The sequence below is a fragment of the Phascolarctos cinereus genome, unplaced genomic scaffold (assembly GCF_003287225.1).
Source record: "Phascolarctos cinereus isolate Bilbo 61053 unplaced genomic scaffold, phaCin_HiC Scaffold_4;HRSCAF=312, whole genome shotgun sequence".
In the NCBI taxonomy this organism is placed as follows: Eukaryota; Metazoa; Chordata; class Mammalia; order Diprotodontia; family Phascolarctidae; genus Phascolarctos; species Phascolarctos cinereus.
In genome coordinates, this window is record NW_027555847.1 from 725830743 (window position 1) to 725858272 (window position 27530).

At 55.3% G+C, this 27530-nt stretch overlaps 2 protein-coding genes across 6 annotated transcripts in view; both read right to left on the reverse strand.

Annotated features, from left to right (window-relative positions):
• PPIL2 (peptidylprolyl isomerase like 2) overlaps positions 1-10381 on the reverse strand; it is a 32451-nt gene extending 22070 nt beyond the window's left edge. The window contains exons 1-8 of one of the 3 annotated variants that reach the window (XM_020996562.2): positions 10235-10380; positions 9500-9549; positions 7612-7657; positions 6484-6546; positions 5497-5548; positions 2597-2648; positions 1870-1961; positions 856-945 (exon numbers count right to left, since the gene is read on the reverse strand). In XM_020996562.2, the coding sequence (XP_020852221.1) occupies positions 856-945; positions 1870-1961; positions 2597-2648; positions 5497-5548; positions 6484-6546; positions 7612-7657; positions 9500-9549; positions 10235-10266 (477 nt within the window). In that variant the 5' untranslated portion in view covers positions 10267-10380. Of the gene's footprint in view, positions 1-855; positions 946-1869; positions 1962-2596; positions 2649-5496; positions 5549-6483; positions 6547-7611; positions 7658-9499; positions 9550-10234 lie in introns of all 3 variants that reach the window. The other 2 variants (XM_020996563.2, XM_078154488.1) reach the window with 2 other exon arrangements.
• Positions 10382-13279: 2898 nt separating this feature from the next.
• On the reverse strand, positions 13280-22687 carry SLC7A4 (solute carrier family 7 member 4). Of its 3 annotated transcripts, none has more exons than XM_020996705.2 (7): positions 22614-22687; positions 19455-19638; positions 19105-19180; positions 17967-19016; positions 15721-16367; positions 14402-14510; positions 13280-13957 (listed from the first exon to the last, which is right to left on the reverse strand). In XM_020996705.2, the coding sequence occupies exons 4-7, from the start codon at positions 18946-18948 to the stop codon at positions 13758-13760; spliced, it is 1938 nt and encodes a 645-aa protein (XP_020852364.1). In that variant the 5' UTR covers positions 18949-19016; positions 19105-19180; positions 19455-19638; positions 22614-22687; the 3' UTR covers positions 13280-13757. The 3 variants fall into 3 exon arrangements, with proteins under 3 accessions (XP_020852364.1, XP_078010615.1, XP_020852362.1); XM_078154489.1 differs by having other exon boundaries at positions 17967-19020; XM_020996703.2 differs by lacking the exon at positions 19105-19180 and having other exon boundaries at positions 17967-19020.
• Between the last annotated feature and the right edge of the window lie 4843 nt (positions 22688-27530).

A 27530-nucleotide genomic window follows, 5' to 3' on the forward strand; every position in this document is an offset into this window, starting at 1 on the left:
CATCACCCCATTTTACAGATGACCCGCCCAGGCCACCCGGCTCCTCAGCACTGGAGACTGGATTTGGACTCGGGTCTTTCTGAGCCCAGGCCTGGACCCTGCAGCCAGGGCTCCAGGTGGGAGACCCTTCCCTGAACCACAAACAGAATGAGACGCAGCCAGGGAGACTTAGGACTCTGAAGCCGCAACGCCGGGCTCTCCAACAATGCCAGGGGATGTGAGGATGGTGGGTCCGTTCCCAGCCAGACTCACTGATCCAGGAGCTGCTCCCAGCCTCCCAGGGCCAATGGGGAGGCACCCAGAGGGCAGCAAAGGGCTGGGTGTGTGCTCTTCCTGGGTGGAGAGCAAAAGGAGGACACCCCGCAGCCCTTCCCGGGAGGAGCCCTCCACTGTCCCAGCCTGGGTGGCCCAAGGCTCTGGCAGATCTGCAGCCTTTCTCTGCCCGCCACGAGGCATCTGGCACACAAAAAGTGCTCCATCAGTACCAGCGACATAAAGGGCTATTGGAAAAAAAGGCTGTGGGAAGCTGCCAGCTGCTCGGCCCGAGGCGAGAGCTGTCCTCCAGCAATTCTCTGGTGCTTTCCCACCTCCTGGCCTTTGCCCACGCTGCTCCACCCCCCTGTGCCTAACGTGATCTTCCCCTCACTGCAAAGTCGAGCTGACCAGCGCATGGTCTGCCCTTTGGGAACACCTGAACCCCGCTGCGGTTAGACGTGTTTGCCTACGAGCCCAATCCCCAAGGAGACCGTCTCACATCCACGTTTCCCTCCCCCAAAGCACAGCACAGTGCTGCCCGCAGAGGACTGACTGCCTTCCAGCCCCGTCCCACATGGAGGGCCCGGGCGAGGCTCTCACCTGCAGAGTCAGGATGTCCTGGCGGGAAAAGGGCTCGTCCGTCAGCAGATCTTTGAAGTTCTTGGTTTTGATGTTCAGCTGCTCTACGGCCTGAGACAAGGCCATGGATCAGGGAAGGTCCGTCCCCAACACTTCTGGACGTGGCCCTCCTGCCTCCCACCCCCCGCCTGCCCTGAGAGGCCCAGCTCCTCCAGGAGGCCTGCCAGGATTCCTCCCCATGTAGGCCGGGCTCTTCAGCACCTTCATGTGCATTCCCCAACCCCCGCCCACATTAGGAAGAGGCCTCCAGAGGCTGCTGGGGCCAGAAGAAAGCCTCACCAGGAGGCCAAGCCTCAGCAGGCACACTGCCCAGAGTGGGAGCTGCCAGAGCCATGGCTCTCCAGCTCACCTGACACCTGACTGTCACACCCATCACTTCCCCTCTGAATAAACGGGGCCTCAGCGTTTTCCCTAACCCAGGACAGTGAACAGAGGCCTCTCCTCACAGCAGCCTCACGAAGAAGAGAGGGCCAGGACTACTGGCCCATTTTACAGAAAAGGAAAATGAGGCTCAGAGAGGGCAGAAGAGAAACTCAAGCGCAGGCCTCTGTGACCTCCTTTCACCACACCAAGATGCAGGCAGGACCTGAGGACCCCCAGACATCCCCACTCCATCCCTCAACTGAGGAATCCCTCAGTAACATGAGTCCTGCCCAGGAACCTCCAAGGATGACAGCAATATAGCAGTGCCTGCTGGAAGCAGCCTCACAAAGGAAGGAAAGAACCATTTACTGAGCACCTGTGTGCCCAACCCTGGGTTACGTGCTTTAAAAATATGCTCTCATCTGACCCTGCCACAACCCTGGGAGGCAGGCGCCACTATGATCCCCACTTCACAGTCAAGGATATTGAGGCAATGTTAAGTGACAAGGTCTTGCTGACGCCCACCAGGCCATCAGAAGTCTCTGAGGACAGGCCCTGCGGTCAGTCTGAGTCTCAGCCAAGAAGAGGCGCCTCCCGGGGCACAAAACTCACCTCATAAGCGTACACGTTGCCAGTCGCTTTGATCGCCACAATGTGTGAGTTGTTGGTGAAGACAGTGAACAGCACTGGACAGTGGTATTTACCTAGAAAGAGGTCGCATGTAAACAGGACCGGCCGCCCCATGGCCTCTGAGGGAATATACAGAAAGGGGGCACCCTGGCTAACGCCTAAATGGCTGGTGGAAGCCCAGGGGGCCTGGCCGCCTCCCTCTGGAGCTGAGGCCGCCGTCCGAACCGGGCCTCATCCCCCCCCCCAACCTTTCACACCATCAACTCCTAAGGAGGTAAGATCTATCACTCCGAAACTTTCAAAGGCCCCTACTGCCCACTGCAAAAAGGCCCTAGCCTTGGCTCCCACTTGCCTTTCCTGCCTCATCATGAAGGATCCACTTCCCCTTCTCAAATCTCCCACCTCCACACCCTCGCTCACACGATCCTCCAGGCTCAGAATGACCCATCATCGTTCTCTCCTATTAAAATCCCCCTTTCTCGCAGGCCCACTCTTCCACGAAACAGTCCCTGCATCTTGTCTCTTCTCAGACCTCGAGCGCACTGTTTGGAGTCACCCCGGCATTGCCGCCCATGACCTCTCTCCTCCCAGAAGGGGCTCTCCGGGAGTACGAGGGCCGCGCCTCCTTCCTCTCCCAGCCCCCTGGGCCTAGCGCACAGAGGAAGCCTAGCCAGAGCTAGGGGAACGACCCGGAGAGCCGGCCACCCACCTTCACTATTCTTGGTGAAGTTCAGCCTGATCAGAGACTTGGCGTCCAGCTTCTGAAAGGTCCAGCAAAGGCATTTGAAGTGAAAAAATCACTGAGTTTCAAATTCTATCAAATTTACACGCGAAAGGACGACTCAGGGACGAAACTAGGCACCAACCTCAGCCCCACAACCACCTGCAAATCTGCACCATCAAACCTTCATCTCCCACCTCCAAGCCTTGACAAAGGCGGTGCCCCCCTCGGGACTCCAGGAACGCACTCCTTTGGCCCCCTCTCCAAGCACATCTATTTTCTGGTTACTTAGCAGAAACTCTGAATGGGATAATTCATGCACACACTATGTCCCCCAAGGACTTTCCTTTTTGTCCTGATGCCTCCAGCATTTCATATCATGCCTAGCACAGAGGAGGTAGGCTTACCTACCTGTGATGCACCTACGATGTGCCTAGCACTGTGTTAAGCATTTTACAATTACTGTCTTATTTGATCCTCATACCAACTGTGGTAGGTAGCTACTATTATTATCTCCATTTTACAGATGAAGAAACTGAGGCAGAGGTAAAGTGACCTGCCCAGGGTCACACCACTCGGAAGCGTCCGAGGCTGGACGTGACCTCAGGGCTTCCTGGCTCCAGGCCGGGGGCTCTGACCGCGGCTCCCCCAAACTGCCTGCTTAATTAATGCTGATTTCCTTGAACCGGCAGCAGTAGGGAAGGGGAACGGCCTGGGAGCCCCCGTCCCAGCTCAGCCACGGAATGGGCACACACCAAGCTAAAGCAGGCCAAGAACAAGGCACCTGCTGGGAGTTTCCAGCTCGGTCCGAGCACCCTATGTGGCTGGGCAGAGGGCAGCGCCCCCTCCTGGCAGAGAGAGAGAGAGAGAGGACAGCCCGGTCACTGGGCTAGTCATCACATCTGTTACAAGGATGATGATTTGGGTCTGGCTTTTTCCCCCCCAGAGGAGTCAGGAGGGAGAACAAATAAATGTCTGTCACCCCCAAGTGACCTTCCTGAAGCGCAGGTCCTCTCCCGCCCCTCCTCCCTCCCTGCCTGGCCTGGCCCCCTCCCCCCCTTTCCAGAGTGGCAGCTACAGGGTCCCCGTACCAGTCGCTGGATGGGGGGCAGACCATCAAGGGTGCCAGCATGGGGCTACTGCCCACAAGCACGAAAGGAGGAGAAGGCAGGCTGACCCCACAGCAGGACTGAGATAATAGATGCAGCCTCCACTGCTCAGGAGAAGATGCAGGGAGGAGCTGAGGGACGGCACAGACAAGAAGGCATGGGTGAGCTGTGAGCTGCGACCTGCACCTGCGAAGGGTCTGCCCGCATCAAGAAGAGCATCACAGGTGACAGACACATTGCAAGGCACCATTACGGGGCCTGAGCCTGCAGGGTCGTCTGCTCACAGAAGGCCACTGATTCCATCCAGCTTCCAAGTTTATGCCTCTCTGAGACGATTAAAAATGATGGCGGGGGGGCTCCCCAGCGCCAGCAAGGGGATCAGGGGCCAGAATGAGGAGCCTGGGGCCAAGAAGGCTGGTTCAAACACTTCCTAGCTGCTGGCCTCTCTAGGGCTCAGTTTCCCCATTTCCTGAAAGGCGGGGCCTGGCCTGGCAGCCTCCCATCTCTTCTTGGCCACAGTCCCGGGCTCTGACGTCAGCTCTGCCCTGGACTGCTTTCTCATCTATCCACGCGGCCAGACCAGACCAGCCATCTTTCAGGACCCTTCCAGCAGAGGGTCTAGACAGTGTTGGGAAGGCCCTGCCAGGTGCTAGCCAGGCCAACGCCCTCACTGGATAAACAGAAGCCTTGAGGAGAGGTTTTGGGGGCACAGTATGTCAGGAGCTTGGGTTCACACTCCACACCAGGGGCATTTCCATCACCAAACCTCCCTCTACCCAGAAGACATTTTAACTTTAAAATATTTTAATTCCCCAGAAACACTCACAGTTTTTGAAGGGACTAATTTCCCCTGAGGTTTCTGGTTAGTAATTAAAGTCCCCTCTTGTGATTAATTCTTCTCTGGCTACAGTAGGAATAAGAGAGGCAGGGAGGGGAAGATGGGGGCCAGTGACACATGCCACCAGGCCCCTGCGGAGGGACGTCCGGAGCTCAATGATGCAAAGCCTGCGGTGACCCCTGCTCCATGCCTGGAGCACCTCGCTATTCTGAAGTTCAAAGACCAGTGCTGCCTACACCGGGCCCCAACACTGTTCTCTTCATATGAGGGACTCAAAGGATCATGGAATGCTCACGCTGGAAGGGGCCTTAGAGAGCACCCTGTCCTACCCCATTTTACAGACAGGGACACTGAGGCCAGAGAAGGCAGCGAGTTAGAGTGGAAAGGGGACTGGACTGGGGTCAGCGAGTCTGGCTTTGAACCTTGCCTCTGCCTCCATTTCTGCTAATTACTCGGTATGGGGCCTCGAGCCCATCACCCACCCTCTCTGGGCCTCCCTCAGTGGCCTCTGGGGCCCCTGCTAGCTGACCCAATGGGCTCCAATCCTGTGACTTAGCCGGGTCCCAGAACACTCACGAGTCTGGCCCTGATCTAACAGTAACCACCTTGGAGAAGAAGGAAAAGGAGGAACACTTTCATCTTTACTCCATTAAAGCCTGGGGATCTCCAGGGAGGTTGTGAGAGGGATGGGGAGCAGAGAGCAGAGCCCATAAATACAAAGAGGCCCCAGCACCCAGATGCTTTGGCCCTGGCCTGGAGAGGGTCCGGAGGAGGGGAACCGGGGAGAGAAAAAAGCCTCCAGTCCCGCCTCGGGCCCTCCCTGGGTACATCGGCTAGCCCCCACAAGCCTCAAAGTAGCCCCACGCTGGCCCAGGGGGTGAAGGGTCCCCTTGCTGAGAGGACCCCCCAGTCATCACCATCAGCATGGGCCCCCCGCCTACCTCTCCGCTGCTGGGGTTGGTCCCGTATTTCTTTATCCAAGGCACAATATTCCTGAAGGGACACGAGGAAAAAGAAAGCCGTTCAGCGCGCCAGCTCTCAGGTCAGTCCCTAACCCCGTCTCTCGGGCTCTCAGGCAGCAGGGCATCAGAGACCTTTTTCTGGCCCTGGCCCCTCACCCTCAGCACCATCCCCATTCTCCCCAGGTCCACAGGCTGGCCTCTCCTCAGATGAACCTTTAGACCTAACGCGGCCTGTCCTGCGGCTCAGACACGCAGGAATGGTTCCCTGCTTGAAACCCCTCCTGGGAAGGGGTCTGAGTGTCAGCCAACCCCCACCCTCTCAGTCCACAAGACAGGGGAGGCCACAGGCTCTCAGAACTGAGATTAGACTGACCCAAGCGCTCTGGGCCTCAGCTTCTTCAGCTGTAAAACAAGGAGCTTGGCACTGTGTCAGGCCACAAGCACTTATTAAGTGCCTCGGCTGTGCCCCAGGGCTGGTGCCTAGTGCTCAGGGCACGCCGATGTGAGCCAGGGCAAGCCTGGGGAGGGCGCTGGTGCTACGGATGAGAACAGCCACAATGGCCTGTTGTCACCACTGCAGATCTCCTGGCACCCCGGCTCACCGAAGCCTTGCTCCAAACCCCAATCCAGACGCCCAGAGTGAGGCGGCCGCACCGCTGCCCTCCTCTCATGGCTCAGTCAATGTGTAAACAGCTGAGACTTCACAGTTTGACTGAGGGCCGGCTCACCTTGTCTGTCAAGGAGCCCAGTAGTGGGTTTGCCTCAGCAACCCTCAAAGTGCCTAGGAAGCACCACCAGAGGACCCTGTGCTTGCCACCCCCACTGGGGCTAAGGTGGCCGAGGGCCCAGTCACCTCAGGGGGCCAACCCAAGCTGAGCTGTGGCTGCTGCCACCAGAGGCCAAAGGCCCCGGGGTCAGCCATGGACGACCAAGGCCATTTCACCAGCCTCACCAGGGTTCACTTACAGTAAGTCAAAGACGACGCCATCAGGGGTGCACACTGGGTATTCAAAGGGCTGCAGCGACAGGCTGAGACACACAAACACATTTCGGTCAGTCCGGGGGCAAGCTCCTCCGATGGCTGGCAGCCGGCCCAGCGCCCATCACAGCACTCCTTGCCCACCCTTCCTTTGTGCTTCTCGATGCCAGCCAGTGGCACCACTGCACGCCCGGGCCAGCCCCAGGATCCCTCTCCCCTCCTCCCGTCCATTCAATGAGCCGTCAAGTAGGAGGCCAGCCTGACACAGCAGAAAGAGCCTGAGCTGTGGAACTGCAGGATCTGGCTTCAAATTCTGCCTTTAACGCTTCCTGCCCGTGGAACCCTTAGACAGGGCACAAAACTTCCCTGGGCGTCAGTTCTCCCATCTGTAAACAGAAGAGTGGGAGGCCTCTCTGGCCCTACCCCCATCTCCTCTGGGCCCTGGGCAGGGGCCTTCACAGCCTCTCCCCCCCTCCACTGCCATCTCTGCCTCAAAGCTCCTTCTTCCCCATATCCTGCAGACATGAGGAGACCTATCTAAGGCTCTGCTATCCTCACTGGACTCCTCCACTCAGAGCCCTTCAGCAGTGCTGTTATCTCCTCCTCAACACAGCCCCAGGCCACCTCTCTTTCTTCCTTTTTTCACAACCTTCCCACCACCCTTCCACCTCCTGGCAGGAGATCCCTGCCACCCCGGCTGCCAGAGATGTTGGGTCAGTGGGCTGCCCTCCTGTTCCTCTCAGCAGCCTGGGGGTCTCCCTGGCCCCCCTGCCCTGGATGGGAGGCAGCCCCCATGAAGAGGAGGGCTTCCAGGGAGCAGTGATGGGCTTGCTCCTGACCCTGTGTCCCCAGCATTCAGCCCAGTGTCTGGCACAGAGCCAGGGCTTCCTCACTAAGTGCCTTTTCCTGTGGCCGCTCACTATGTTACCATCCTCCCTCCCTGCAGCCTCGTGTCTTATTTGTCATAGAACCCTTGAGTGTCGGGAACACTAATGCTGAATGAGCAGTCACTGATCTGGTGGCTGGGACCATGGTCTTATGTGGGGAGACCCGGGGCGGAAAGCAGCTCGGACAGATCCATTCAACAGCCCATACGGGCACAGGGAAGATCTTACCTGCAGTGATCAAAAGGCAGGCGACGAAAATTTGCTTGTGGAAGATCTGTGTGAAATGAAACAGGAGTCTGAATCACATACTGGTCTGGAGAGAATTTAATGCTGGATGCAAAAGCCCACCTAGGGGGCTCCTAGCAGGACATCTCCCCAAAATGCTACTGCCCTCGATGGAAGGGGGGGGGGAGAGAAGACAGGGAGAGAGGAAAAGAAAGAGAGAGAGAGAGAAAAGACAGGAACAGGGAGAGAGGGAGAGAGAGAGAGAAGAGAGAGGAGGGGGAGGGAAGAGAGAGAGAGAGAAGAGAATAGGGGAGGAAGGGGGAGAGAGAGAAGAGAGGGAAAGAAAGGAAAGAGAGAAGAGAGAAGGGGGGAGGGGAGAGAGAGAGAAAAGAATGGGTGGAGGGAGTGGGAGAGAGGGGGACAGAGAGAGAGAGAAGAAGGAGGAGGAGAGAAAAGAGGAAAGGAGAGGAGACAGAAAGAAAGAGAGAGAGAGACAGAGACTCAGAGAGCTCGATCCATCTCCTGTTCAGTGAGCCCCCCAGGACCCCAGAGCTCAACTTTCACAGCATCCTGGGCCCAGGCCTGACCTCAGGCCTCAGTCTGTCCAACAGCCAGCCCAAGCAGGACAGCCTTTCCCCAACATTCAAGAGCCGTTCTACACTCCACCTGACACTTCCTCACCACACAGGCCAGAAGGGTGTCCCTGGAATCCTAGCCCTGCTGTACACCACCTACATGACTTCAGACAAGCCCCTTCCCCTGTCTGGGCTTCTTTCACCCTATATAAAATGAGGGGTTGGTCTAGACAGCCTGTGGTTGCTGCCAGCCTTCTTTAGACTTGAGAGCAATTGGATGCCCCAGGCATGAATTAAGCACCTATGTATACAAGGCACAGTGGAAACAGACAAAGAAGCTGGCCTGCCCAGACTAGGCCTCACCCTGTAGCTGTCTAGACAAAGGCTGGGGGTGGGAGGGGCCCAGGAGAGCTTCCCACTTATGAAGACTCGGGCAAGTGACTTAACCTTTCAACTTCAGCACTCAGCAAGCATTTATTAAGCACCAACTATGTGATGGACTAGTCCCTGCCCTCAAGGTGTGTACTTTTCTCAAAGGAGACAAGGTATACCTGTCTAAGCACAGAATAAATAGTGACTGTTTGGGAGAGAGGGTGGGAAGGATGGAAGGAAGGAGGGGGGGGATTCTGAGGCAGGTATAAGGAGAAGCATCCCAGGCAACGGGGACAGCCAGTGCAAAGGCACAGAGGTGGGAGATGAGGCATCACGTGAGCTAAACGACATAAAGGCCAGTCTGATTGGCCAGCAGAGCTGCAGAAGGGGAAGGATGGACGATGAGGTAGGAAAGGTGGGCAGGGACCAGCTTGGAATGGGCTTTAAAAGCCAAACAGAGGAGTTTATACTTGATCCCTGAGGCACTAGGGAGCCACTGCAGGTTACTGGGGAAGGAGTGACCACTTCAGGAAGATTACTTAGGCAACTATGTGAAGATGAAGTGAAGAGAACCCAGAGGCAGGAAGGCTACAGTTGCAGTCCAGGCAGCTGGTGGTGAGGACCTGACCTTCCTTTCCCATCATGCTGCCCTCCCCTTTTACTTTCGGTCTTCCTCCAAGAAGGTAAGCTCCTTGAGGGCAGCCACATCTTTTTGCCTGTGTCTATGTTCTCAGAGCTTAACAGAGTGCCCTGTGTGTAGTAAGCCCTACATAAGGGCTGCCTGAGTAAGAGGGAATGGACAGCAGAGACGGGGGTCCCCGGCTCACCCTCCAGCCTGACCCACAACTAGGCCCGAGGCTCCAAGATCACGGGGAATGAAGACTCCGAGGACCCAACCCCACCTCCCCAGCCCCCGGTCAGAAGGCGGCTTTCTGGGCACTCACCCGGCTTCTTGCCCCCATAGAAGTGCGTGTATTCAGCGCACGTGATGTACCTGAAAGAGAGACAAGAGGCAAGGGTCACCCCGCGCTGGGCCAGCTTCCAGGGTTCTAGATCCAGCCCGGGTTCCAGACCCAGCCCCGCTCTGGCCGCCTGCATCCAGCTCTCCGGTCCCACAGCTGGCCTCGAGGAGCTTACAGTCTAGCGGGAAGAGAGCCAGGCGACAGGAAGCGCCAGGGCGAGCAGGGGGGAAGGGCCGAGGAGGACCGGGGGGAGGACCCGGACGAGCCCTGGGCCGAAGCCGGATCATGGCTGGGGCCGGGGGAAGCCCGGGGCCCCCGGGGCCGGCCAGGAGGACGGGTCCAAGGCAGGGGGCCGAGCACACCAGGCCCAGCGCAGCCCCTGGTTTTACAGACGAGGAAACTGAGACCCAGCCAGGCGGCGTAGCCGGGGGTCTCCCCTGGGTCCGCCCGCGGGCTCCCTGCACCACGCCGCCTGCGCCTGCCCTGCCTCAGTTTCCTCATCTGTCAAGAAGAGCCCAGGGGTGCCGGCCGGCGCTGCTCCACTTCTGGGGGCCTTCGCTACCCGGTCGGCACGATGTGGAGGCTGGGTAGGGGGGTCTCTCTCCCGGAGCCCTGCCCCGCCCCCCTCCCAGCCCGGGGATCTCAAAGCACCCTCAGCCCCCTTCCGCCCCCTCCGGAGCCCCGAGGAGCGCTTGAAGATCGCGGGCAGGCCCTCACATCTTATCTTTCTGGTGCTGCCGCTTCCCCATGGCGGCGGCGGGGTCGGGGCCGGGGTCTGCCCCGGGGTCTGCCCCGAGCCCAGGCTCCCGGCGCTCCTCCCACCTCGGCTCCTGCGCTCAGCCCTTCCGGGACAGCCGGCCCGGCGGCCCGCGCGGCCCCACTTCCGGGATGCCTCCGGAACTTCCGGCGAGTCCTCCGGAAGACCGTGGTGTGCCGGGAAATGTAGTCCAGCGGCCCGCGGGAAAGGCGCGCCGTCACGGAGCATGCGCGAGGAAGTCTCGGGCTAAAGGCCTGGAGCGCCGTGGCCTGTGACGTCATGGAGGCGAGGTCCCGTATGAAGAGTCAGGGTTCAGAGGCCCCCTAGAGTGAGAGAGGGGCATGGGACCCCTGAAACTCGCCCTTGCGATATGCAGATTCTCCCGGGGAAGGACCTTAGAGCTCATAGGGCTATAGGGACATGGACGTTGGGGCCCATCTCATTCAATCCCTTCATTTTTACAGATGGGGAAACTGAGGCACACTTGTCCAAGGACACACAGGCAGTAAGTGGCAAATGCAGGGATTCGAACCCAGATCCTCTGGTTCCAAATCTAGCATTCTCCATTGCATAACTCATCTCATTCAATCCCCTCATTTTTACAGATGGGGAAACTGAGGCATGCTCGTCCAAAGACACACAGATTGTAAGTGGCAAACGCAGAGATTCAAACTCAGGTCCTCACCTCCAGACCCCTCATTTGACAAATGAGGTTTCTGAGGTCCAGAGGGGGAAACAGTTTGGCCCACACCAGACCCCAAGGTAGTTGCTAGGCTACCCGATCAATCTGATTCAGGTCATCAACTGCTTGTCAAGCAGCCCTGCAGGGGAGAGACAAGAGGAGCGCCGAGGAAATCACAGAAGCCACGTGGGAGCTGGATGCGTGGATTAACGCCTGCACAATGGAGAGAGACTCCCTCTGTGGACATCTCGCCTCTGCCTTACCGTCCGGGTGACCTGGGGCACGTCACTTGCCCTCTCTGGGGTTGGTGACAGACTGCTAAGCATGCTGACCTCAGCCCTACCTGTGTGCATGGCCTCTTCACGCTCACCAAGTTACAGCATCCCACCTCCCAGTTTTTGTCTATGTGCGTTGTAGCTGTTGCTTATAGATCATAATAGAAATGAAACCAGCTTAGTCTTATAAGAAAATAGTTTTGACCATAGAAGGACCCCAGAAGGTCTCAGGGGCCCCCAGACTAGACTTGGAGAGCAGCTGCCTTAGCTTACATTGAGGCCCAGGTAGGTGAAGGTCCAGCTCAAGCCACTTTCCCTTATGGGGGTGAGTTTGGGAACACGGTCGGGGCCCAGTCTGATCTGTGGTTGAACCCTAGGTTGTAAGAAAGGCTAGTACTATTTCTGGGGCTGCAGTGATGCCTCCCTATTGTGAGGGACTCCCAGGGATCCCTATAAAGCTCATTTCCTTCCTGTGCTGTTTGGCCCACTCGGAGTCCAAAGGCCAGAATTCTGGGGGCAGCCAGTGAGCCAGTGCCCCAAAGAGCCCCAAAAGAAAAGGCACCTGAACCATGGAAGAAGACTTGCTTAACTCTGGGAGCAGTAAAGGAGGCAGAGGTGGTCTGTGATGGGAGCAGGGACAGGAGTCAGGGGTTCCGACAGAAATGGGGAGTCACCTCCCCCCAATAACTCTGTGTGTGTGTGTGTGTGTGTGAGAGAGAGACAGACAGACAGACAGACAGACAGACAGACAGACAGACAGACATAGAGAAAGAGAGACAGAGAGAGAGATTGGTTCTCCTACAGTCAAACCATCAACTAACATTCATTAAGCTCCTACCATGTGCCAGGCTCTGCTCTAAGCTCTTGGAATACAAAGAAAGGCAAAAAAATAGTCCCTCCTCTTAGGCGCTCAGAGTCTAATGGGGAATTAACATGTGCTACTAGGCATCAACAAGCCAGTTGCAGATACGTATGAAGTGGTGGTGGTCGGCACAAGGAAATGGGGAAGGGCTTCTTCCGTTAGCTGAGGCTTTCCCGGGGCCTCGAAGAAGTCAGGAGGCAGAGGGACAAGGGGGCGCAGGGGTCTTCTGTTTGATCCTGGAGATGACAGGGAGCCACCAGGACTGATTGAACGGAGGAGGGTGACGTGGTCAGACCTGCTTTGGGAAGATCCGTCTGACAGGTGAGAGCTGAAGGCGGGGCGCCCCGAGCGCCAGAGCCCCCAGCAGCTGGTGCTGCGGTCCAGGCGGGAGGGGCTGCAATCGTGCAGCAGGACAGAACAGCATGGAGATGAGGGGGCGTGTACCAGAAACGTTGTGAACGCGGCTCCTGACTGGCTGCTGGCTGCGGAGAAGGAGGTACGTGAGGCGCTGAGGCTGATACCTGGGCTCCGATCCTGAGGGACTGGGGGGCGGACACGGATGCTTCCCATTTCACAGAGGAGGAAACTGAGGCTTCCCAGATGTGAAACTTGGTGACTAGGAAGAGGTGGAGCAAGGGCTCAAACCCAACTCTTCTCCCACTTTGTGAACGAGGCCTTCCTGATCCCAGATCATACCCGTGCACATGCATAGATCACACACACACACGGAGCTTAGCTTTCCTCTACCCTGGATATAGCTTGCACACCCTAGTTATCTGCACCTTGTCCGCCCTGTCAGAATGTGCGTCCCTTGAGGGCAGGGACTGGGTTTTTCGGCCTTCTTCCGTAGCCAGGTGCTCAGCCCAGGGCCTGGAGCAAAGGGGGCCCTTTCCAAACGCTCACCTCACTGACTGTGGGCTATGCTTATGACTCATCCCCACAGCAAACAAAGGGAGAGGCTGGATCCCTCAGAAGCAAACAGATGTTTCATCGTTGTGTGCCCAGTGACCGATGCAGGGTACCTGATGCAGTAAGCACTTATTCGTGCATGGATTGAGGTGTGGCTGCTTAGACAGCCAGGGAGAGAGACCTCAGGCCTTGGGGGTGGAACATGAGCAGTTAAGTATTGGCTCTTCCCTTTTCTGGATCCCCCCACCCCCGCTGAGAACAAAGACAGAAAGTTCAGTGTGGGTCGTTGGCATCATTATTAATATTCTTCACTTAGCCCAGATGATAGGCACCAGCTGTCTCAATGGCATACGGCACCAGCAAAGAAAATGGCTAATTGCCTATAATCAGTCACCACCCTTTCCAGACTTCCCTTTCCAAACTTCTCCTAGCCTTCTGGGCCCTTGCACATTACTCATTGGGAACGAGGGCTCCCAGTGGGGCGCTTTCCCCAGCCCTCTGCCCCCCATGCCCCACCCCAGACAGACAGCTATGGGCCACTTCCAGAATGGCTGGTTGTAGGGGCCTCAGGGTCAGGCCAACAGGAGGAGAGCAGGGAAGGCGGGTGGCTGAAGACACTCTCCCCCACAATATTCTTCCTTCCCCCCAGAGGGAGGCTCCAAGGATGCTGGGAGAGAGGTGTAAGGGTTGGGAGAGGAGGGGCCAGGCCTGCCAGCCCCTGGCAGTGAGGGCCATTCTGAACAGTCTGCTGAGCATCAGCCACTGCTCCCTGGGCTGGGGCTGTCAGCGCTGGGAGGAGGACCTGAGCTGGCCTGGTCGGGGGGCTGCACTGTTTCCACCGTCTCCTCCAGGCTCCCGCTGGGGAATACCACATAGCGGGTGCTGCCTGAACCTGGAGGGTCCTCCACGTTCTCCTTACTGTGCCTGATTCCATAGCCAAAGTAGACGCCAAGCCCTGCAGGGGGATAGGACAGTTAGGCTCCCCAGGAGGCCTGGGCCTGCCTGAGATGAGGTGAAGTCTGGCCAGGCATGAGGGGAGGGTCCAGCCAGACCAGATCAGACCAGATAGACTTGGAAGGTTTATTGAAGGCTTCCACTCTCTGCTCCCTTTCCCCTCCCCAAAGTGAGCCCCAACCAGATAGTGAAATGGTGACAGTTCATTTGAAGGGGATAAGGCCTCCTCAGGGCAGGGACAGAATGTAGACCTGAAGCCCCTTGAGGGCCAGGGACATTTCAGTTTTCTCTTTGCATCTCCAAGGCCTCACAAAACACCTGGCCCACAGTGGATGTCTGCTGCATTGAAGGGCAGTGGTGTGTGGAGATAACAATGGTTCCCAGCCCTGGAGAGACCCCATCAGCCCCCTCAGGATGAGAAGCTGGAGCTCACTGGGAGACTCACCTGCCAGCATCCAGATAGCAAAGCGAAGCCAGGTCATATAGTTCAGTTTCAGCATGAGACAGATATTCAGAAGGATGCTCAGGGCTGGAGTCAGGGGCACCCAAGGGATCTGGGAGACAGGGGAGAGGGCAAGGCTGAAGCATGGGGTAGTGGGGTAGTGGGGAGAGAGTGGGAGAGGGGAACTGGGTAGGTGGGGGTGTGATCTGCTCAGTCATTCTCTTGTCCATCCCACCTTTGCAACATCTGTCCATTTCACCTCTGCAGCATCTCTTGTCCATTTCACCTCTGCACACCTCTTGTCCATCCCACCTTTGCAACATCTCTTGCATATATAAATCTCTTCTCTCCTATGACACTGCCTCCACCCTGGGGCAGACCCTCATCACCTCATATCTGGCCTACGGCAATAGCTGCTGGGAGTGGGGGATGGGAAAGGGGAGCTATGCCTGCCTTGAGTCTCTCCCCCTCCAATCCATCCTCCACTCAGATACCAAAGTGATTTGTCCTAAAGTGCAGATCCAACCATGTCAGCCCCTACTCAACAAACTCCAGTGACTCCCTATCACTTCCAGGTTCAAATACAAAATGCTCTGTTCGGTATTCAAAGCCCTCCATAACCTTGACCCTTCTTTCCAGTTTTCTTATACTTTACCCCCCCTTCCCAAACATGTTCTCTTTGCTCTGGTGATACTGGCCTCTTGGCTATTCCACAAACAAGACCCTCTCTGCTCTGGGCAGTCTCTCTGACCATCCCCCATGCCTGAGACACTCTCCCTCCTCTGCTCTGACTTCTGACCTCCCTGGCTTCCTTTAAGCCCAAGCTAAAATCCTATCTTCTACAGGAAGCCTTCCCCAGCCCCTTTTAACACTGGAGCCTTCCCTCTGTGGTTATCTTTAGTTTATCCTGCAGATAGCTTGTTTGTACCTGGTCTTCTGCATGTTGTCTCCCCCATTAGACTGTGAGCTCCTTGAGGGCAAGCAAGGACCTTGTTTTTGCCCTTTTTCTGTATGCCCAGTACTTAGCAGAAGTGCCTGGTACATAAATGCTTAATAAAAGCCTATTTGCTGACTGAGTGACTGACCTTCACTCCTGACTTCCTTCAAGACTCAGCTGAAATCCCACCTTCTGCAGCAGGCCTTCCCCAAACCCCCTAGCTGCCAATACCTTTTCCATTTAAGATTGCCTTCAGACCGCTGTGTATGTGTCTAGTCATTGACATAGTGCCTCCCCTGCTAGAATGGAAGCTCCTTGAGGGCAGGGACTATGGTTCTTGGAAGGGAGGGGAAAAGAGCTGAGGCAGTGGAGGGAGGGGGGTTACCTGGAAAGTGTCCTGGCCTGGCTGCTGCTGGTGGGCACTGAGGACAAGGAGGCTGCACAGAAAGGCCAGGCTGCAGAGGACCAGAAGGAAGGCAGAGCACCAGCGGGGCAGGCGCAAGGGGGAATCCCCAAAGAGAAGCACGCAGTTGAGCCCGATGGCAGACACCATGAGGCCCCCCAAGGCCCAGGTCACAGAAGCCCCTGAGCCACAGCGGGCACTCAAAAAGGGCAGGTAGGGCCGCCAGGCTAGCTTGAGCTGGCCTGGCTCGGGGGCCTCGGCCTGGGTGGCCCCCACCAGCTGCAGCCTGTCGGAGAAGGACTCATACTGTTTGGAGGGGGGGCCCGGGCTGGCTAGGGCGGGTGGCGAGCCAGAGGCCGGGGCTCTCTGGAAGCGAAGGGTAATGATGCTGGCCGCCACGAAGGTGTAGGCCAGCAGAGTCCCAATAGACAAGAACTGGACCAGGGCCTCGAGGTCCAGGATCAGGGCCAGCACTGCCGTGAGGCTCCCAAACACGACGATGGCCACGACCGGCACCTGGGTCTTGGGGTGCACGTGGGCAAACACCTGGAAGAAGAGCCCGTCAGCGGCCATGGCGTAGATGATTCTTGGCAGAGAGAAGAGGTTGCTGAGCAGAACAGTGTTCATGGCTGTGGGAGAGGCCCAGAACCAGGTCAGCTCAGAGTAGGAGTGGGGAAGGGGAAGCGGAAGTCAGGGGCAAACCCAGCTGGGCCAGGGCAGGGAGCTTGGCTGTCTCCTTAAGGCAGGGCCACTGGCATCCGGGTCCCTGGAGAGCTGCTGCTCCTCCCCCAAGCCCCACCTGGCTGCTATAGGTTAATAATAATAATAAAACACACACATCTATAATATCTCAATAGATTGCCACAAGAACCCTTTGAGATAAGTGTGATTATCATTCCCATTTTATAGAGGGGGAAACTGAGGCTGACAGAGTACACGACTTGCCTAGGGCCACATACCTACTTAATTGTCTGAGGCCAGTTCGGATGTCAGGTCTTCCTGACTCCAACACTCCATCTACTGTGACACCCAGCTAGCTGTCTTAGGTTCTGTGGTCAAGGAGAGCCCTCGAAAGGAAAGTGGCAGGCAGGAGCCCTTGCTCAACCTGTCCAGGCCTTGGCATCCCCATGTGTCAAATGATGGGTTTGGACTAGGTGTTTTCTAAGCCCCGTGACCCTATGACAGTCTTTGAAGAGGCTTGTGAACTGCCTCATGCTTCCCACCATTCACCGCCCAATCCTCATTTTGTTGTTTGCTTGCTTCTCTCTGTCTCTCCATTTCCTCCCCCCACCTCTCTCTCTGTCTCTGTCTCTCTCCCTCTCTCTCTCTCTCTCTCTCTCTCTCTCTCTCTCTCTCTCTCTCTCTCTCTCTCTTTCTTCGTATCCATTGGGAAACGGTTCTTAAATATCTGTGTCAAATTCCCAACACACCTTGCAAAGCAGACTTTTATTAAATATATTTGAGGCCCAGGTTGTTTTTTTCCTATTCTATGGGTGCTCTTTTTATTGTAGCTATATTGATTTTACTCATATAAAAGCCTTTTTGCTTTCGTGTAATCGAAATGGTCTATTTCAACTCTTAAAATCTCCACTCTCCCTGCTTTGGTTAATTCACAGTTGTGATAGCTGTCTCCTGATCTCTGATTTTCATCATCATCATTATCATCGTCTAGCTAATGTTTCTATAAAGCTTTACATTTTCCAAACGGCTTCACACGTGTTGTGTCATTTCATCCTCACAATGACCATGGGAGATAGGGACTATCTCCTATCTGACAGATGAAGCAGCTGAGACCCAGAGAGGTTAAGTGACTTACCCAGGGTCACACAGCTAGCAAATGTCTGAGGCAGGATTTGAACTCAGGTCTTCATGACTCCAGACCCAGAGCTCTATGAAATGTGCCCTTGGCGGCCTCCTTCGTGACCTGACCTTTTACATTTCAGGTCATCCATCTGGTGGTTATTGTGGCATAATTCACCCCTTACTTGGACCTGTGGTCAGACTGCCCTAGAAGGTCTTGTCACGGCCAGGCCTGCTTGACCACAGAGGAGGGCAGAGGGGTGAACCTTGCTGAAAAAAACCATGACAAGGCTAGTGAGCCCCACTGGAGCCTTAGACAGGCCTCACTGGGCCTATGGCCGAGCTGAGGGAACCCCACGAGAACCAGGATGCTGGTCAGGCCCAAGACCCAGGGCTAGATGGCATCCCTCCTCCCTCCTGCCACTCACCGCAGATGGATCCCACAGCCACAATGAAGCCAGCCCAGCCATAGCCACGCCGGTAGAAGGCATCAGCCAGGGCCGACTCGGGGTCCAGGCTGTGCCAGGGCACCATCAGAGTCAGGACCATGGACACCAGGATGTAGGCACCGGCCACCAGGCTCAGGGAGATGGCGATGGCCATGGGCACTGCCCGCTTGGGGTTCCTGGCCTCTTCACTGGAGGCAGCGATGACATCAAAGCCCACAAAGGCGTAGAAGCAGGTGGCTGTGCCCGCCAGGATGCCTGAGAAGCCGAAAGGGGCAAAGCCACCCTCCTGTGTGCTCCAGTTCCTGGGCTGCGCCAGCACGAAACCCAGGATGACAATGAAGACAATGACGCCTAGGCTGAGGGCAGAGAAGATGTGATTGAGCCAGGAGGAGACACGGGCCCCACAAGAAACAAAGGCGGCGGCGATCAGCAGGATGCCCGCGGCCAGGAAGTCTGGGTAGCGGGCGAGGAAGGGCACCTGCCACACGCCCACGTGGGTCTCCGTAAAGTTCCGGATGTGGTGGCTGAAGATGGAATCCAGGTAGCCGCTCCAGGCGCGGGCCACGGCAGCACCCCCGATCATGTACTCCAGTAGCACATTCCAGCCAATGAGGAAGGCCCAGACCTCGCCCATGGACACGTATGTGAACATGTAGGCTGAGCCCGTGCGTGGCACGCGTGCCCCAAACTCCGCATAGCACAGGGCTGCCAGCAGTGAGGCCACGGCAGCCACAGCAAAAGAGATGATCACCGCCGGGCCTGCCAGTTCTTTAGCCACTGTGCCTGTGAGCACGTAGAGGCCCGAGCCCACCATGCCTCCAATGCCCAGCAGTGCCAGGTCCAGCGTAGACAGGCAGCGCCTCAGGGACGTCTCCATCATGGTGTCTTCCAATGGCTTCAGCCGGTTGAGCTTCTGGCAGAGCCGGGCCAGGCTGGCGGCACTGGGCAGCCCCCACGCCATGCTGAGCCAGCGGCAGGGCCCAAGGGCCTGGGCAAGGAGGAGGTGGAGGAGGGGCACAGAGCTAGCACCTGTCTGGTCAAGGCAGAAAAAACAGAGAGCGTCTGAGCTCCAAACGTGGGCCCTCCCAGCCCTCCACTGAACCCAGCCTATCCTTACCCGTTGCAAGTCAGTCAGTCAGTGAGTCCTCAAATATTTATTAAGGCTTACTATTCACCAGGCACTGAGTTAAGTGCTAGGAATACAAAGAAAAGAAAAATCGTTAATAATCATTAATAATCATGCAAATAATTAAGAATATCCAAGACACATGTAGTGTAAAGCCGAGGTCATCTCAAGGAAGCTTCCAACACCAGGAAGGTTGGGAAATCCCAGCTTCCTCTCTCCTTTGACCACTGGTCCCATCCCCAGGCTAGTGCAATGCCCTTTTCTGAGCCTAAGCTAGCCCAACCCCATTCTATCCTCCCCCATAATTTCAGCATTGGGAGGAGCCTGAAATGTCATCTCACCTCACTTCCCCAGAAGAGGAAACCCTTCTACAGCATGGCAGGTAAGGAATCATTCAGCCCTCTCTTGAACTCTTCTGGTGATGAGGAGTTCACGCTGCCCGGAGCAGACCAGTCTTCTCTTGGACACCTCTCTCTGACTGTTGGAAAGTTTTTCATCCCAAGTCATCACTTCAGTGAATCCACCCTAGTGGATGAGGAGATGCAAGCCTTCTGAGGCTACAGACCCCAAGCCAACCATGACTGCCCATCCTTGGCCTCACCTGCCACACCCTCCAAGAAGTTTACCATGGCCGAGGCGGTGGGGTGTGTGTGTGTGTGTGTGTGTGTGTGTGTGTGTGTGTGTGTGTGGCTAGAGTGCTGGCCCTGGAGTCAGGAGGACCCAACTTCCAATCTGACCTCAGACTCTTACTAGCTGGATGACCCCAGGGAAGTTGGCCTGTTTCTTCATCTGTAAAATGAGCTGGAGAAGGAAATGGCAAATCACTCCAGTATCTCTGCCAAGAAAACCCAAATGAGGTCATGAAGAGTCAACTGAACAAATGAAATCACCAGTCTGAACAACAACATTTACACACACATGCATATGCATATGCAGACACACGTATAAAATTTGCATGTGGGTATTTGTAGGAGGCATATATATATATATATATACACGTGTGCATATTTATTTGCAAGAGGTATATACATGAATGTACTATATATTGCAGGAGAGATACGTGTGTGTGTGTGTGTCTATATATGTGTATGTGTGTATACAATGTGTGTCAGTCCTTGCTACCTCCCCCAGTAGAATGTAGGGTAAGATCCTCAAGATGAGAAGAGGCTTTTTCATTCTGTGTATTTATATCACCAGGGCTGGGTGCACAGGAAATGTTTGTTGCTGATCGAATGATGGATTGGTTGATTGGGGTGTCTCTCAAGTCAGGACTAGTGCGCCCTCCTCTGTTCCCCCTCTTAAGCCAGTGCAGATCTGAGCTGCAGGAAGGGGCCAGAGAAGTTTTTGTATACCACTGTAGACTGGAGTGAGAGAGGGAGAGCTGAGAGGAAGGAAAGGCGTGAGGATGGGGCTGGAGCCCAGGGTGCTGCTCAGTCCACAGAGATAGCCCACCACTCAATTTACTCTGCTTCCCAGACACATGTGGACAAACACGCAGCCCCTCACCAGATCCAGCTGCCCCAGCCAGTTTCACCAGCCTGCCTGGCCTCTCTCCACAGTCAGGGCTGAATTTCTTCCTTAAAGAGGGTGGGAAAGCCAGATTTTGATCTCTCTCTGTCTCTCTCTGTCTCTCTCTCTTTCTCTCTGTCTCTGTCTCTGTCTCTCTCTCTCTCTCTCTGTCTCTTTCTCCTCTAGTGGAAGGGAGGGCACTAGACTAGATTTCTTTCTGAGTAGGAGAGGGAGCAGGTGGGGATGCCCTTCTATGGGATGAGGCTGGGGGAAAGAGAACCGGCCCCTTGGGAGGCTTTCTCTCTAAACCAGGAGCTAAGGAACAGGACAGAAACCTGAGACTTCAGTGTGTGTCACTGACTCCAGCCAGGACTGGCAAGGCAGAAGCCTCCCCCTTTCTCCAAGGAACAGGGGGAGCCCCAGCTAACAGCCTCTCTACCTCTGCCACTGCTGCTGGGCAGGGGCATCTCCCAGGCGCCCGTAGCAGCTGCCATCTGTGCTTTCTGACAGTGGGCCAAGTCCCTGTAGGGACTGCCATGTACCCCTGCCCACACTCTGCTTGGCCCCCATCCCTGCCCACCACCTACCTCTCCCTGTGCGTCAGCTTTTCCCTCCACTCCATCCTTATCCTTACCTACCATCCTCTTCTCTTCCCCTTAAGCAAAGCCTCATCCCTGCCCATCCCCCAACTCTCCCTCTCCTCCCGCTCCTCCTGGCCTCACCTCTCCCCATCCCACCTGTCCCTAGTCTTCATCCTTCCTCTCCCCAGCCTAATCCGTGCCCGGCCACCACCTTTCCACACCCTTCATCTCTCCCCTTCATCCTCCAAGCTCTTGCCTGGGCATTGCCCTCTCTCCCCTCAACCTTGTCCCTCACTTCTGCCCAGCACTGTTTTCCAGCTCCTCCCCTCCCCTCTCCACCAGGGTTAACCCTGCCTCTCACACCTCTTCCCTTCTTCCTCTCTGCTGTCCTCGCCCCCTCCCCCCTTCTTTGGCAGTCTTCATGCCCTGCTCATCTACAATTCAGGCCTCAGGCCCCCAGTCTCCTTCCTTCTCCCTCACATCCTCCCGCACTAATTGCTCAGCGAGAGGGAGAGGGGGAGGCAGGAGCCTACAGAAGCAGCCCTTGGGGGTTGCATCCTCCTCCCCCACCCCATCACTGTCAGATTAGGCTAAGTTTAGCGTTTGGGGAGTGGAGAGGAGGAACAGCGTGATGGAGAAGGGAAAGCTGGAGTGGAGCAGGTGCGGTTGGAGGACAGTGGCGGATGGAAAAGAAAGCAGCCCAGGAGACAGCTTTTCTCCTGGAGATCAAAATGGAGTCAGGTTGGCAGGCAGGCAGGCAGGCAGGCCAGGGCCTTAGCGGCAAAATGACCCAGATGGGACATTCGTTTCCCCGATCTAGTCTCATGAAAAGAGGGTCCCCCTCGCTCCCAGCTGGGAAAGCTGGAGGATAGACAGTCACTGGGCATGGACCGAGAGCAAGGCTGCTTCTTTAGCCAGGTGTGGGAAGGGGGGCGCGGGTGGGGCAGGGTGGGGGACAAGTCCCTCAACTTTTCCAGATCTCCCCGACCCGCCCTAAGGGCTCAGGTCAGATTCTCCTGACGTGCTGGGGAAAGACCCACCCTCCCGGGGACCCTACCCCAAGCCAGCCAGGGCTATGGCCACGCTGCTGCGGAGTCCGTGGCCGCCCAGGGCCGCTCAGCACCACAGCCAGCTCCGGAGCTGCCAGACAGCCCCACACAGCCCGGCTGTGTCCAGTCCTGCGCCCAGTCACCCACCGGGTCCCAGACCTGCTCCAGGCCTCCTCCTTTCCATCCCAAGTCCTAGGGCCCGCCCCGGCTGTCCCCCGATCCTAAATATTTCCTACTGTCGCCCCCCAGGCCAGAGCAGGGTTGGGGACAGGTTGGAACACGGGGAGCTGTGAGTGGGTAGTCCACGAGTGGGGACAGGGAGGGGGGGAACGAAGGGGATGCTGCGGAGCAAGAGACCCACCTGCAGCCTCTGTGGTGCGGCTCCTTCAGGCTCTAGACCCGCCCCAGACCGCTCAGTCCCGCCCCACCCACCGGGCAGGTCCGCCCATTCAGGACAGGGGCGGGAGGAGGAGAGAGGAACACTCCCCGGCAGCCTCATGCGGATCCAATAGGAGTGAGGAGGGGGGAGGGTCCTCCGTACTGAACCCCCCTCACCACTGACTCATCTCTACTGACCCCCCCCTTCCCACTGGCCCTTTGTGCTGACCTTCACACCCCCATTAGTTCCTCCACACTGACCCTTATCCTCCAACTGGTTCCTCCGTACTGATCCTTAACTCTCACACTCCTCCACTGGTGCCTCCCTACTGACCCTAACTCCCCACCGGCCTATGTCTACTGATCCTCACCCTCCCACCAGTCCTTCTATACTGACCCTAACTCCTCACTGCTCCCACTGATCTTTCACACATTCTTCCAACTGGCCCCCACTAATCCAACATTCCAACCCTGACCTCTCACTGCCCCTTTCCTGTTCCCATCCCCTCTTTACCTCACTACCCCCCCCATCAACCTCCCTACCATGATCCCGTGCTGATGCCACTGTGACCTTCTCCCTCCATGGCCACTTGGAACCTTCCTCACCCTGTTCAGGTTCACAATGCCCACTCACAGGAAACGTTATCAACCCATTCTGATCCAAGAGCACGTGTGAAGTATTTGCTAGGTGCTAGGTACTGTTCTAAGAGATGGAGAAACGAATATAAAAGGGAAAAAATGGTCCTGCCCTCAAGAAGTTTACATTCTACAGGGAGGAGGAAAGTAAAGGGAAGGCAACATAGGAAGAATGAGCTGGGGGGGATGCCCAAAGGGCTTGGGAAAGGGGGCTCCTAGGCTGAGCCCAGAAGGAGGTAGGGATCCCAAGCAAGCAATCAGCCAGTCAACAGGCATTGACTTTGCACTTACTGCTATGGGCCAGGCGCTAGGAGGCCCTGGGAATACAAGTACAAAGAATGAGGTGATCCCTACTCTAGGGAGAGACAGCCACACACAAATACCTATATGCGGAACAAATACAAAGGGACAGGAGAGGAGACAGCCTTCCAAGCATGGGGCACAGCCTAGGCAAAGGTGCAGAAGTAGGAGACAAATTGTCCAATGGGAGCAATATGACAGTTTGACTGGACCTTAAAGTCCACTGGGGGGAGTGATATGAAACCATTACAGAAGGACAGGTTAGATATGCTACCACTTTTTAGACAGAAAGCTGATGGACTCAGAGAACAGGCTGAAGAATGTTTTCTTAGCTTTCTTTTTTGAGCATGGTGAATGGGGAAATTTGTTTTGCATGACTACACATGTTCTTGCCTTCTCAGTGGGTGAGCGAGGAAGGAGGAAGAGGAAGAGAATTTGGACCCGAGAAGAAAATAATATTGAATTTTCTATTATTTATTTATCATTTTTTAAATTTAAAACTCTCCCATAAAATGGAAGCAGATATGAATTTTTTTAGAAAAAAGAAAGATTAGCCCAAGATAAGTAGGGGATTTAAATACCTAACAGGGAAGCTTGCATTTTATCCTGGGCAACACAGAGCCACTGCAAGGTCTTCGGCAAGGAGTGTAGGGGTCAGTCAGTCAGTCAACAAACATTTATAAAGTACCTAGTGTCAGGCACTGTGCCAATCCCCATGGGCATAAAGAAAAAAAAAACCAGACAACAGAAAACCCAGCCCTGCCCTCAAGTAGCTCACAGTGGAGACGCAGTGAGAGATGGTTAGACGTAACATACCCACAGTGGGACAAACAAAGTGGATGCAGAAGAAATTGGGGGTGATCAACAGAAGGAAGGCACCAGCCTTCAGGAGGGTCAGGAAAGGCTCTTGGGGAAAGTAGGGGGTTAGCCGGGATCCGAAGGGAGTCGGGTAATCCAGAGGGTGGAGATGAGGAGGGACCGTGTTCCAGGCTTGAAGCACAGCCAGAGAAAATGACTGGGGTCATGAAATGGAGTGTCTTGTGCAAGGACCAGCCAGGAGGTTGGTGAAGAGGGTGTGGCCGGCGTCAATGGATTGCAAAACATGGTGGAGGCGGTAAGAGACCTGGAAGAGGGCAGGTTATGAAGGGCTTTGCATGCCAAAGGATTGGTCAAGGGATTGTCAGCCAGTCAGTGAATAGTCAATCAGCATTTATTAAGCACTTATCATGTGCCGGGGCAGCTAGGGGGCGCCATAGTGCACAGAGCGCTGGGCCTAGAGTCAGAAAGACTCATCCTCCTGAGTTCAAATCCAGCCTCAGCTGTGTGACCTTGGGCAAGTCACTTCACCCTGTTGACCTCAGTTTCCTCATTGTTAAAATAAGCTGGAGAAGGAAATGGCAGATCGCTCCTGTATCTCTGCCAAGAAGACCTGAGATGGGGTCACAAGGAGTCAGACCTGACTGAAATGACCAGACAACCACAATAAACCGTGTGCCAGGCCCTGTGCCTAAGTTCTTTACAAATATCTCATCTGATCCTCACAACAACCCTGGGAGGGAGGCATTATCACCTCCATTTTGCAGTTGAGGAAACTGAGGCAGACAACCAGGAGGTGAAGTGACTTACCCAAGGTCACACAGCTGATACATGTCTGAGGCCAGATTTGAACTCAGGCCCTCGGCTACTCCTGTTTACTGAGTTCCTGTTCTCATGGCCTCAGATTGCATGACTCTTTTTGGCGCTGCTGAGCGCACTGCTGAGGCGAGCACGCCTTCATCTCCACTATTTTTTTCAGATGCGTTGTTCTTTAGGAATCTGGCCTAATCAGCTTCTGGATCTCAAGGAACAGAAAAGCAGCCATGCTCACCTTTAAACTAACAGCATATTAATGGGCTGTATCGACAGCATACAAACCACCCACTAACAAAAAAAAATGATGCAAGAAGCCACATGCTTCTATTTCACTACTAGAGTCAAAAAACACTTATTAAGCATCTACTGTGTGCCAGGCACCATGCGAAGGGCAGGGGATACAAAGAAAAGCACAAGCTAGTCCCTGCCCTCGAGGAGCTTACAGTCTAAGGGGGAGACAAGACATGAGAAGAAACTGAAAAGAGCATGGGGCATGATGAAGCCGGGAGGCCAGGGCCACAAACGAATGAGGAGGGGAGAACTTCTGAGCTGGTTTCAGCTTGCAGAAAGGGGAGTTTCTGCACAATGCGAAGTCCAGGTGGGAAATGACGGGCGTGCTCTCCGGAAATGGGGCAGGGTTTGGGAGCTCTCCAACGTCCACTCTGTCCCCTCCAGTCAGAGGGATGGAGAGGATTCTGAGGGGGTGTGAGAACCCTTGGGTCCCAATCCTATTCTTAGGAGCAGCTAGGGAGCACGGTGGAGAGCGTACTGTACTTAGATTTAGGAAGACCAGAGTTCAAATCCAGCCTCAGACATTTACTAATTGTGTGAACCTGGGCAAGTCATTTGTTGCTGCCTGCCTCAGTTTCCTCATCTGTAAAATGGAAGCAATAACAGCACCTATTTCCCAAGGTTGTGAGAATCAAATTAGACAACATGAAAGTCATTGCAAACCTTAATGTACTATATAAATGCTAGCTATTATTACAAATATTATAACAATATTGTTATTAAAATTATGAGTAATTGAGGCACATATGTAACTACAGCCCAAGAAATCAGCTTTGCTTTTTGCATTGTTGTCTCATTCTTTGTACTCGGATCCCCAGAGCCCAGCACAGCGCTCAGCACATAGCAGGTGCTTACTAAACATGTTTGTTAGTTGATTGGCTATTCAGAACCCCAGACCATTTTGCAGCAGTGTGGTGGAGTCAGGGCACGGGGGTGTTTTGTGAGGAGGGAGACAAAGGGGAGTAAAGTCTTTTACAAATTCACCAACCGCAGGTACCTTTGGGCACATCCTTTGTGGGTAAGCTAGATAAGAACCCCAAGAGTTGGTAGAATTCCTCAGAAGTCCCGCACTCTTTGATCATTCCCTTGTTTCCGCTTACAGACGGGGTCTAGTCTAACCATCCAGCATTCTCCTGCCCCCGGGTCTCGTCCTTGTGGAGCTGGTGCTGGAGAGCCCAGACTTCACGTTTGCCTGTATCAAATGTAATTTTATGAGATTCCAGCCACTCTTTGAGCAGGTGGAGATATCTGGGAATCCAGCATGATTGCTGTCCTGGTAGCGCAGTAGTGATCGATTATGTTCACGGACCATGATTTGTGTACACGTCCCTCAGTCGATAGGCATCGACTTTGCTCTTGATTCTTTGCTAATCATCATTTGCAATCAATAATTTGGTGTCTTTGGAGACCCTTCTTTTTACCAATGATCTCCTTGGGGTAGAAGCCCAGGAATGGAATCTCTAACATTGATAGAGGCTCTGGATGCTATGGAAGTAAGGGGTTCCTGTTCTGGCCTGGTCTTCCTCTGTCCAATAGCCTAATTCCTGTGTTTAGCTCTGTGCCTGACACATAGTAGGTGCTTAATAAGTGTTTATTGAATGACTGGCCGGCATGCTCCTTTTGACTCCTGCCCTGGCCCTATTCTGGATCCCTCCTCCCCCAATGGATCTGCTACTTTTGCCTTCTGGGCTGGAAGCTTCCAGCCTCCTGGCTGACTGGTGACTCCCTGCTTATGACCAGTCAGACCCACCTGAGAAGGAGACCACCATGAGTCCCTCGGATCACAGGACTGCTGTGACCCCGGAGCAAAATGAGCTGCCCTGAAGCGTGGGCACAGGGGACCTAGATCACTGTGGATTCCCCCTTTCCTTCCAGGCCCTGAAGGCCTGCCAACATTCTGGGTGTATCTTTCCTTCCCTGGTCCTGGACCAGCCCTTCTCCGGAGTCATTAGCCAGCCTCTTGCTGGGGGTGGGGATGTGTGAGGGGTATAGAGACTTCTCTAGTTTGGATCGACACGAGCTGCTCTGGTCCCCTTTCCTG